General features: G+C 39.2%; 2 protein-coding genes across 2 annotated transcripts; both read right to left on the bottom strand.

Annotated features, from left to right (window-relative positions):
- Positions 1–838: 838 nt before the first annotated feature.
- Positions 839–5,212, bottom strand: LOC140135990 (lambda-crystallin homolog). Its single transcript, XM_072157696.1, has 3 exons — positions 5,017–5,212; positions 4,464–4,569; positions 839–3,058 (listed from the first exon to the last, which is right to left on the bottom strand). The coding sequence occupies exons 1-3, from the start codon at positions 5,122–5,124 to the stop codon at positions 2,832–2,834; spliced, it is 441 nt and encodes a 146-aa protein (XP_072013797.1). The 5' UTR covers positions 5,125–5,212; the 3' UTR covers positions 839–2,831.
- Positions 5,213–9,057: 3,845 nt separating this feature from the next.
- On the bottom strand, positions 9,058–11,835 carry LOC140136600 (lambda-crystallin homolog). The gene is made up of 3 exons (XM_072158283.1): positions 11,640–11,835; positions 11,088–11,193; positions 9,058–9,682 (listed from the first exon to the last, which is right to left on the bottom strand). The coding sequence occupies exons 1-3, from the start codon at positions 11,745–11,747 to the stop codon at positions 9,456–9,458; spliced, it is 441 nt and encodes a 146-aa protein (XP_072014384.1). The 5' UTR covers positions 11,748–11,835; the 3' UTR covers positions 9,058–9,455.
- Positions 11,836–12,030: the final 195 nt, after the last annotated feature.

Raw genomic sequence — 12,030 nt, 5'->3', positions numbered from 1 at the left:
AAGGAAGTGCTGATGATTGGGTACATGGAGAGCTTTTACCAAATATTGAGCAAGGAGAGGAACCTTTCAGACTTTTCCTAAGGTGTCGAGATATGCGTATTGGGAGAAACAAGTTAGTTGAAATATCTCTACACATGCAAAGAAGCCGCAAGGTTCTTGTTATACTCTCGCCGCAATATTTTGAAGACAACTGGTGTCTTAAAGAACTAGACATGGCACATTATAGAGTACTGGAAGAGAATCGCAATGTGATGATTCTTATCATCCTGGAAGATATTCCAAATAATAAAAAGACTCTATTGTTTAGACAATTAATATGTAAAGTGCAATGCCTAAAATGGCCAGGTGATGGATATGGACAGTATTTGTTTTGGAGACGTCTTCGAGAGGAACTTAAGAGGCCTGTGCCACTAGATCGCCGGTTTGCTATTTAAGTTCTTTTTATGAATATGCATATGAATAAATTAAGCAAATTAGCTACTTAATTAGCATATTTTGCATAGGTACTTACTTACCATATATTGCGCTGAAAATCTAATCAAGTCGAGAACCTCTGGCGCGCTACTCCAAATTATGCAAATAAGGTACTTAATTACCATATGTTGCGCTCAAAATCTAATCATGTCGCGACCCTCTGATCATGCTACCACCTACAAAGTTTCATCATCATAGCACTTACGGTTCTCAAGATAACGCGTTCACAAGCTTTTCCGAACACCCCCACCCCCACGGACCCCCCCCCCACACACACACACACCATAGTGATTTAGTTCAGGCGAGACAAAAAGTGGGACAGGTTTAGAAAGATGTTTGTTCAAAACAAACGAACTCCACGGTGTATTTTAGTCGATTTATTTCATGAACACACAGCTGTGAGCCAAAACTGTGTTGTGCCAGAATACTAGTATACTAATTGGACAATTCCAGTTGAAATCCACACTCCCCCTGTGGAAGATTTTGGAAATATCTTCCACAGTGGGAGTATGTTTTTCAAATAAAATTGGTCAGGGGAAATCATTTTGAAACCAATACTCCCCCTGCATTATCTTCCATAACTGAAGTATTTCAAATGGAAGTTACCCAACTGTCTATTCTAATTTGATATTTGAAACTCATTCTCTCTCTGTGGAAGACCATATACAGGCTAAAACCTTTCACAGGGGGAGAAATGGAATGATCTATTGCATTGTTAATGGAGCCTATACCAAATACAATTTGCTCGCCAAACTTTCAATGCATTTCACAAATTAAGTTTTATTATTTTCTTTTGCTTTAACATTGACGGACAAATACCAAAACAATATTTGTGCTCTGTATCATTTAAATATTTTAGAATACAGAGAAACGTTGGTGCAATTACCGTTGGGTGAAGCAGCAGCCGGCAATAAATTGCGGAATCACAGGGACTTTCGAACAAAGATTTTACCCCGATGATTCATTGTATTGGTTTATCTGACGTTTCCAAGATGGCATTAGTCTTTAATACAGTACAAAGTTTTACATGTTGTACAATTTACATAGATCTTAATCATGTTAATGGATGAACCTACAAAACAGTGAGGGGACGGAGCTTATTCCATACCTTGTAATATGTGACCTGCTACTAGTAAATGAGCGTAAAGTCGCAAGTTGGTAGTTTCGAAACACCCTGGTTACTGCGTTTGTGTTCATTGTTTCACATGCAGCTGTTCAAGCCAGTCGTGTGTCTGTATGTCCTTTGTGAATGGGGACACAATGGGCCATTCGCCAAGGACATACTGTTGGCTTGTACAGATGCGCGGCAAACAAAGAACATTAACTCAGTCAGTCAGGATGTCTCGAAACTACCAACCATAGAACAATTCCGTACCAACTTGCGACTTTATACTCATTTCGTTGTAGCAGGTCACATACGTGTGGATAATCCAAGGAATATTTTTCCATGTCAAGCAAGAATCCACTTGAATCTGAATTGAATGTATAGACTGATCTAACGAGCCAAGTCATGGCCAGGATTTGGTCGGCCATTACTGGGCCCCCGCAGCACCCAACTGGTGTTGTGACTGCCCAATTGGGTGAATTAAAGCCGCTTAAAATTCGACGTTAGATTCTTTTGTGTCGTAAACTCTCATCATTCTTTTGTCTACGTGTAACACGGGTGATAGAAAGCAGTTTAAAATACCCTCCAAGGTCGCATCATTTCACATTTTAGGTGAGATGGAGCCGACGGGGACCCAGCTATGGCTGCCATTGAGGTGTAGGAATATGCGTGAAATTGGATTCGTGTATACGGATCGCATTTAACGATTTTTGGAGGGGAAATGGTATCTTCTTGAGGATCGTCATCACGCTATTAAAAGGGTGTGTTTTCAAATTACACACTTGTCAGTTACGTGTGTGTGTGTTGGTCAATCTTTTTAATTATTTAAAATTGCATATGTAACTGATTTTTAAATGACACATGTGTCGGTACCAATCATTTTGATGCAACTTAATAAACTTCCACAAGTTATTGTGAAAGATATTGTGAGTGTGGACAAATGAAGACTTAAGTCTTCCAATTATATGCCCTTGTTATATGCACAGCTATAAAAAAAAAAAAGTTTGATCAGCTCATAATCGGCGTAGTAGGCTTTTACCACTACGCCAAAAAGTAGACCCATGCTAAGAGTGATATAGTTGACCTGTCTGGTCTATATTGTGCGTATTCAAGAAAGTATAGGACTTGAAATAATAATTTGTGATGCGTCTGGCGAGATATCACAGGACAATTCTCGAAATAAAATACATTGATATTAATCCGCGATGTAATAAGGCCCGCCGATTACGAGCTGATCAAACTATAATCAGTTTTAATCTGTTTTCTCATGACCATCCATGTCATGTTTCAGTTTTGCCAAAGCAGCCATTCTAGCATCTCTAGCCTTTCTTCTTTCCTCCAGTTGATCCAGTGGAATTAATTCATCCATTTCTTTTATAATCTGTTTATAACCTTCACCATCAAAGGTTGGATTAGGTCCAAAATCAGCCGACACGTTCTGTATGGTTTTCGAGTAGCGTTCTAGATAACTGGCCATACCTATAACGTTTGTATCAAAAGCATTGTAAAAAAGGAAATTATGATTACAATAATTTGCAACCTATACACACATCAAAAAAGATTACTTTTTTCTTAGTATTGATTACACAAATTATTTATGTACACCCCTTAATAAATTTTGTGACTAACTTGCATTTTTCTACACAATGTTATGTAGGGGGCAAGGAATCCAATTACTTCACTGAAATATCAGTGATTCAAGACAAGTGGTTCATTATATTATGTTATTGAAATGAGGTACATTCTAGCGGTACCTCCTTTCTTATCATAAATAACGTACCGCTTGTCTTGAGTCACTGAAATTCCAGTGTAGTAACAGGATTCCTTGCCCCTATAATATACATAACTTTTGTTACCAGTGTATTATTATTTTTTGAGAAAAATGAAAAAAAGTCACACATTTATCAAGGGGTGCAGTACCACCTTACATCTGCACTGTGTACGAATTGTGTCCACACCTCTAAGGCCTCGTATCCATAGGCTGTTCCTTGTGGCGTGTGCCTTGTTCCGTGTTTACTTTTTCCCATGTGACCTGCCACACAGACAACCAACCTTTGTTTTGCTTAGTGGCCGCTACGGTTCGTTGTCTGTGTGGCAGGTCACATGGGAAAAAGTAAACACGGAACAAGGGCACACGCCACAAGGAACAGCCTATGGATACGAGGCCTTAATGTGTCCATTTTACGACAATCTCGGGCAACTCAAACTCATCGGGTTATTATATTTTGTTTTCAAATGTATGGTGCGGGGGAGCGGGGGAGGTGGAATTTAGGGAGTGTGAGTGTGGGGGCGGGTTGAAGGGAGGAGATGCCCAACTTCCATCTGACATTCTGTCGCAGCACTTACAGGTGTATGAGTCATTGATAATGAATAATTGAGAATTTTCATATCATAAATCCTATAATAGAAGTCCAAGTGGACATATCGCGGTTACATGTTGATAGACCAAATGATCATTAGTCCTAAAACACAATAAAAACAATAACTTATAACCATAATCCTTACCCTAATCCTACCCCCAAACCCTTATATTAACTCTACACTTATACATAAGTTACACAACTTGGACTCTAATCCTAACTCGGACCTAAACCCTAGCCTAAGTCGAACCCTAATGCTAACCCTAACCCTAAATTTATCCCTAACACTAATCCTATAAAAAATTGAAGACCGAATTAAAAAGACTAGTTTGCGTCTGACGTCAGGGCAAAGGCGCGGCGTGATTGGTTGCTGACCTGCGCAGTACGGAATTTTTGGTCTGGTTGACAGGACGTCATACGCAAACTAGTTTTTTTAATTCGGTCTTCAATTAATTGCGTCTTTTTGGACTAATGATCATTTGGACTAATGGGCTGTTCCCATTATTGCGACCTATGGTACCTACCTTCAGCGTTAAGATGCATTACTTCAAATGGTCCAATGAATGCATAGCGCATTCCCATGCCTGCCCACATAACTTTATCAACATCTGCGCAGGACAGAAGACCATTCTGTTTAATGAAAGTGAAAAAACAAGCACTTGAAAACTGCTTACCCACGACAAAAGCCTGTGTTACTGTTAAATTCAAATGTTAAACTTTAGTATATAGCGACTTGTGCTTTTGATCCTACCAGAATCTTTATCAAAGGTAAGTGGATAAAGATTTGGCTCTCTGTACACAGGACCGATTAACGTCCCCTCCAAAGGACAGCAAAAAAACTTTCGTGGTTCATTACCTAGATGTGCAATGGGGATATCGGAAACTTGGGCGTAAACCTATAATATATGATTTAGGGCTTAATTTGATTAAATTCAGACATTTCCAAGCCAATAAATCCAGCAAATCTTCAATGAGCACAGACACTGCGCCACGTCTATACGGTCGAGCAGTTCTAAAAATCTTTGCCATCAAAAGCTTTCCATAACTCAGTTTTACCCGTCTTCGTCAAGATCTTACTTGTACTAATCTCCATGATTCATTAATCAGAGCATACTGCATTCTGTTGAGTGCAAAACCTGGTAATTCTCTTCGTAGAGTCACAGGAACTTGACCAACTTCCTCCATTAATGCCCTGGTTTTATCTACCACTGCTTGATCTGTCCATGGAGCTGGAATGATTTCAACGAGAGGTGCATAGTAGGGAGGGCTAACCTGTTGAACAGAAGTAAAATTATTAATAGGTGGAATTATAAATAAAAGAAATTGCGTCCACATAAAGCATATCACGGAGGGTAATGTATTAAGATCGATTCTCCAATACTCTGCAGGCGCTAGACATATGGAATGCGCTACTGGCGGGCCACATTAGTTTGTAAATAAGATTTGCTAGCTTCAAGCGGGAGAAAATCGCTATATTCGGGCCAACCCACCAGAGTTACCCCCGGGAGTTACCTACAGTCAGTCTACTCTGAAGTACAAAGTACCGACGCGGACGCACACATTGTGCCGACTTTGAAGGCATGCATACCTGCAGCAGAGACACAGCATTGTGCACTGTTTATGCACTGTATACGCGCGTGTTGTTACTTTGTACTTCAGAGTGGACAAACTGTAATAGATAAAATAATGCCTTCATTAGCCGGGATATACTTATAAAAAAAAGTAATTGCACTTTTGACATCATCATAAATCTTTGAATAAAAGGAATATAGGCAAATGTGCGTCATTTCTTAGCGACAGATGGGGTTCAAAATTGTCCACATATTGACGTTGGTAGGATTGGAAAGCTAATGGGATATCGTACAAAGAAGTATAGAATCTTGTTTTTGCTCCCGTATTTGTCATGTTGGTGACAGAAAATGCTTGTTACCAGGGCCGGATTTACCTTTTTGGGGGCCCTGGGCCAGGCCAAAATTTGGAGACCCCAAACGCACCATGAGGAAGGCATGTGCACTCAAGTGGCCAAGTTTTAAAACTTTATCAGGACATTTGCGCGCAAAACACGCGAAAATTTTTAAATTTTAGACTATTTTAGCACAAATTGAAGCTGAATTTTGCTATATAACAGGCCTGTAATTTTTGTACCCTAATTTGGCCCAAAACGGAAGATGGATATTTCACAGGTTACTCACAGATAACATAGTCCAACTTATCACTTTATCTGGCGACAAATATACATGTTTTTCACCAGATTCAGAAAAAGATTACAGTATTACACAGGTAACTTTAGATTGTGCATTACACCTAGGGAAGTACATTTCAATTGGCATTGCTTGTGCTGTAGTTCTCTTAATTTCAGTAATTTTGATCGTGCGTTATTGGTGGCACATCAAGTACAAATTTTCCTAGTATTCAACAGAAGAAGAAACCAGCAACACCATCTAATTGAAAATGCTGAACGTATCGATGATGATGATGAGAATGGACCCCTCGATATGATGCCTATGTCCCCTACCATGAAGGAAGTGCTGATGATTGGGTACACATGGAGAGCTTTTACCAAATATTGAGCAAGGAGAGGAACCTTTCAGACTTTTCCTAAGGTGTCGAGATATGCGTATTGGGAGAAACAAGTTAGTTGAAATATCTCTACACATGCAAAGAAGCCGCAAGGTTCTTGTTATACTCTCGCCGCAATATTTTGAAGACAACTGGTGTCTTAAAGAACTAGACATGGCACATTATAGAGTACTGGAAGAGAATCGCAATGTGATGATTCTTATCATCCTGGAAGATATTCCAAATAATAAAAAGACTCTATTGTTTAGACAATTAATATGTAAAGTGCAATGCCTAAAATGGCCAGGTGATGGATATGGACAGTATTTGTTTTGGAGACGTCTTCGAGAGGAACTTAAGAGGCCTGTGCCACTAGATCGCCGGTTTGCTATTTAAGTTCTTTTTATGAATATGCATAAAATTTTAGTAGATTTAATATGTTTGGAATAAAATAATATTTTGCTTTATGCAGCCACCTTTCTTGTTGTTAGATTAAGAAACATGCAGCAAGTAAAATTTGCAAATCCCCGGCAAGTTGTAATACCGTTCGGCTTTCACAGTTGGTAAAAAGAAAAACCTAACCATATGAATAAATTAAGCAAATTAGCTACTTAATTAGCATATTTTGCATAGGTACTTACTTACCATATATTGCGCTGAAAATCTAATCAAGTCGAGAACCTCTGGCGCGCTACTCCAAATTATGCAAATAAGGTACTTAATTACCATATGTTGCGCTCAAAATCTAATCATGTCGCGACCCTCTGATCATGCTACCACCTACAAAGTTTCATCATCATAGCACTTACGGTTCTCAAGATAACGCGTTCACAAGCTTTTCCGAACACCCCCACCCCCACGGACACCCCCCCACACACACACACACCATAGTGATTTAGTTCAGGCGAGACAAAAAGTGGGACAGGTTTAGAAAGATGTTTGTTCAAAACAAACGAACTCCACGGTGTATTTTAGTCGATTTATTTCATGAACACACAGCTGTGAGCCAAAACTGTGTTGTGCCAGAATACTAGTATACTAATTGGACAATTCCAGTTGAAATCCACACTCCCCCTGTGGAAGATTTTGGAAATATCTTCCACAGTGGGAGTATGTTTTTCAAATAAAATTGGTCAGGGGAAATCATTTTGAAACCAATACTCCCCCTGCATTATCTTCCATAACTGAAGTATTTCAAATGGAAGTTACCCAACTGTCTATTCTAATTTGATATTTGAAACTCATTCTCTCTCTGTGGAAGACCATATACAGGCTAAAACCTTTCACAGGGGGAGAAATGGAATGATCTATTGCATTGTTAATGGAGCCTATACCAAATACAATTTGCTCGCCAAACTTTCAATGCATTTCACAAATTAAGTTTTATTATTTTCTTTTGCTTTAACATTGACGGACAAATACCAAAACAATATTTGTGCTCTGTATCATTTAAATATTTTAGAATACAGAGAAACGTTGGTGCAATTACCGTTGGGTGAAGCAGCAGCCGGCAATAAATTGCGGAATCACAGGGACTTTCGAACAAAGATTTTACCCCGATGATTCATTGTATTGGTTTATCTGACGTTTCCAAGATGGCATTAGTCTTTAATACAGTACAAAGTTTTACATGTTGTACAATTTACATAGATCTTAATCATGTTAATGGATGAACCTACAAAACAGTGAGGGGACGGAGCTTATTCCATACCTTGTAATATGTGACCTGCTACTAGTAAATGAGCGTAAAGTCGCAAGTTGGTAGTTTCGAAACACCCTGGTTACTGCGTTTGTGTTCATTGTTTCACATGCAGCTGTTCAAGCCAGTCGTGTGTCTGTATGTCCTTTGTGAATGGGGACACAATGGGCCATTCGCCAAGGACATACTGTTGGCTTGTACAGATGCGCGGCAAACAAAGAACATTAACTCAGTCAGTCAGGATGTCTCGAAACTACCAACCATAGAACAATTCCGTACCAACTTGCGACTTTATACTCATTTCGTTGTAGCAGGTCACATACGTGTGGATAATCCAAGGAATATTTTTCCATGTCAAGCAAGAATCCACTTGAATCTGAATTGAATGTATAGACTGATCTAACGAGCCAAGTCATGGCCAGGATTTGGTCGGCCATTACTGGGCCCCCGCAGCACCCAACTGGTGTTGTGACTGCCCAATTGGGTGAATTAAAGCCGCTTAAAATTCGACGTTAGATTCTTTTGTGTCGTAAACTCTCATCATTCTTTTGTCTACGTGTAACACGGGTGATAGAAAGCAGTTTAAAATACCCTCCAAGGTCGCATCATTTCACATTTTAGGTGAGATGGAGCCGACGGGGACCCAGCTATGGCTGCCATTGAGGTGTAGGAATATGCGTGAAATTGGATTCGTGTATACGGATCGCATTTAACGATTTTTGGAGGAAATGGTATCTTCTTGAGGATCGTCATCACGCTATTAAAAGGGTGTGTTTTCAAATTACACACTTGTCAGTTACGTGTGTGTGTGTTGGTCAATCTTTTAATTATTTAAAATTGCATATGTAACTGATTTTTAAATGACACATGTGTCGGTACCAATCATTTTGATGCAACTTAATAAACTTCCACAAGTTATTGTGAAAGATATTGTGAGTGTGGACAAATGAAGACTTAAGTCTTCCAATTATATGCCCTTGTTATATGCACAGCTATAAAAAAAAAAAAGTTTGATCAGCTCATAATCGGCGTAGTAGGCTTTTACCACTACGCCAAAAAGTAGACCCATGCTAAGAGTGATATAGTTGACCTGTCTGGTCTATATTGTGCGTATTCAAGAAAGTATAGGACTTGAAATAATAATTTGTGATGCGTCTGGCGAGATATCACAGGACAATTCTCGAAATAAAATACATTGATATTAATCCGCGATGTAATAAGGCCCGCCGATTACGAGCTGATCAAACTATAATCAGTTTTAATCTGTTTTCTCATGACCATCCATGTCATGTTTCAGTTTTGCCAAAGCAGCCATTCTAGCATCTCTAGCCTTTCTTCTTTCCTCCAGTTGATCCAGTGGAATTAATTCATCCATTTCTTTTATAATCTGTTTATAACCTTCACCATCAAAGGTTGGATTAGGTCCAAAATCAGCCGACACGTTCTGTATGGTTTTCGAGTAGCGTTCTAGATAACTGGCCATACCTATAACGTTTGTATCAAAAGCATTGTAAAAAAGGAAATTATGATTACAATAATTTGCAACCTATACACACATCAAAAAAGATTACTTTTTTTCTTAGTATTGATTACACAAATTATTTATGTACACCCCTTAATAAATTTTGTGACTAACTTGCATTTTTCTACACAATGTTATGTAGGGGCAAGGAATCAATTACTTCACTGAAATATCAGTGATTCAAGACAAGTGGTTCATTATATTATGTTATTGAAATGAGGTACATTCTAGCGGTACCTCCTTTCTTATCATAAATAACGTACCGCTTGTCTTGAGTCACTGAAATTCCAGTGTAGTAACAGGATTCCTTGCCCCTATAATATACATAACTTTTGTTACCAGTGTATTATTATTTTTTGAGAAAATGAAAAAAGTCACACATTTATCAAGGGGTGCAGTACCACCTTACATCTGCACCGTGTACGAATTGTGTCCACACCTCTAAGGCCTCGTATCCATAGGCTGTTCCCTTGTGGCGTGTGCCCTTGTTCCGTGTTTACTTTTTCCCATGTGACCTGCCACACAGACAACGAACCTTTGTTTTGCTTAGTGGCCGCTACGGTTCGTTGTCTGTGTGGCAGGTCACATGGGAAAAAGTAAACACGGAACAAGGGCACACGCCACAAGGGAACAGCCTATGGATACGAGGCCTTAATGTGTCCATTTTACGACAATCTCGGCAACTCAAACTCATCGGGTTATTATATTTTGTTTTCAAATGTATGGTGCGGGGGAGCGGGGGAGGTGGAATTTAGGGAGTGTGAGTGTGGGGGAGGGTTGAAGGGAGGAGATGCCCAACTTCCATCTGACATTCTGTCGCAGCACTTACAGGTGTATGAGTCATTGATAATGAATAATTGAGAATTTTCATATCATAAATCCTATAATAGAAGTCCAAGTGGACATATCGCGGTTACATGTTGATAGACCAAATGATCATTAGTCCTAAAACACAATAAAAACAATAACTTATAACCATAATCCTTACCCTAATCCTACCCCCAAACCCTTATATTAACTCTACACTTATACATAAGTTACACAACTTGGACTCTAATCCTAACTCGGACCTAAACCCTAGCCTAAGTCGAACCCTAATGCTAACCCTAACCCTAAATTTATCCCTAACACTAATCCTATAAAAAAAATTGAAGACCGAATTAAAAGACTAGTTTGCGTCTGACGTCAGGGCAAAGGCGCGGCGTGATTGGTTGCTGACCTGCGCAGTACGGAATTTTTGGTCTGGTTGACAGGACGTCATACGCAAACTAGTTTTTTTAATTCGGTCTTCAATTAATTGCTTCTTTTTGGACTAATGATCATTTGGACTAATGGGCTGTTCCCATTATTGCGACCTATGGTACCTACCTTCAGCGTTAAGATGCATTACTTCAAATGGTCCAATGAATGCATAGCGCATTCCCATGCCTGCCCACATAACTTTATCAACATCTGCGCAGGACAGAAGACCATTCTGTTTAATGAAAGTGAAAAAACAAGCACTTGAAAACTGCTTACCCACGACAAAAGCCTGTGTTACTGTTAAATTCAAATGTTAAACTTTAGTATATAGCGACTTGTGCTTTTGATCCTACCAGAATCTTTATCAAAGGTAAGTGGATAAAGATTTGGCTCTCTGTACACAGGACCGATTAACGTCCCTCCAAAGGACAGCAAAAAAACTTTCGTGGTTCATTACCTAGATGTGCAATGGGGATATCGGAAACTTGGGCGTAAACCTATAATATATGATTTAGGGCTTAATTTGATTAAATTCAGACATTTCCAAGCCAATAAATCCAGCAAATCTTCAATGAGCACAGACACTGCGCCACGTCTATACGGTCGAGCAGTTCTAAAAATCTTTGCCATCAAAAGCTTTCCATAACTCAGTTTTACCCGTCTTCGTCAAGATCTTACTTGTACTAATCTCCATGATTCATTAATCAGAGCATACTGCATTCTGTTGAGTGCAAAACCTGGTAATTCTCTTCGTAGAGTCACAGGAACTTGACCAACTTCCTCCATTAATGCCCTGGTTTTATCTACCACTGCTTGATCTGTCCATGGAGCTGGAATGATTTCAACGAGAGGTGCATAGTAGGGAGGGCTAACCTGTTGAACAGAAGTAAAATTATTAATAGGTGGAATTATAAATAAAAGAAATTGCGTCCACATAAAGCATATCACGGAGGGTAATGTATTAAGATCGATTCTCCAATACTCTGCAGGCGCTAGACATATGGAATGCGCTACTGGCGGGCCACATTAGTTTGTAAATAAGATTTGCTAGCTTCAAGCGGGAGAAAAT

This window comes from Amphiura filiformis, chromosome 16 (genome assembly GCF_039555335.1).
Source record: "Amphiura filiformis chromosome 16, Afil_fr2py, whole genome shotgun sequence".
NCBI lineage: Eukaryota > Metazoa > Echinodermata > Ophiuroidea > Amphilepidida > Amphiuridae > Amphiura > Amphiura filiformis.
Note: the sequence above shows the minus strand (reverse complement) of the source record. Positions and strands in the feature narration are given on the sequence as shown.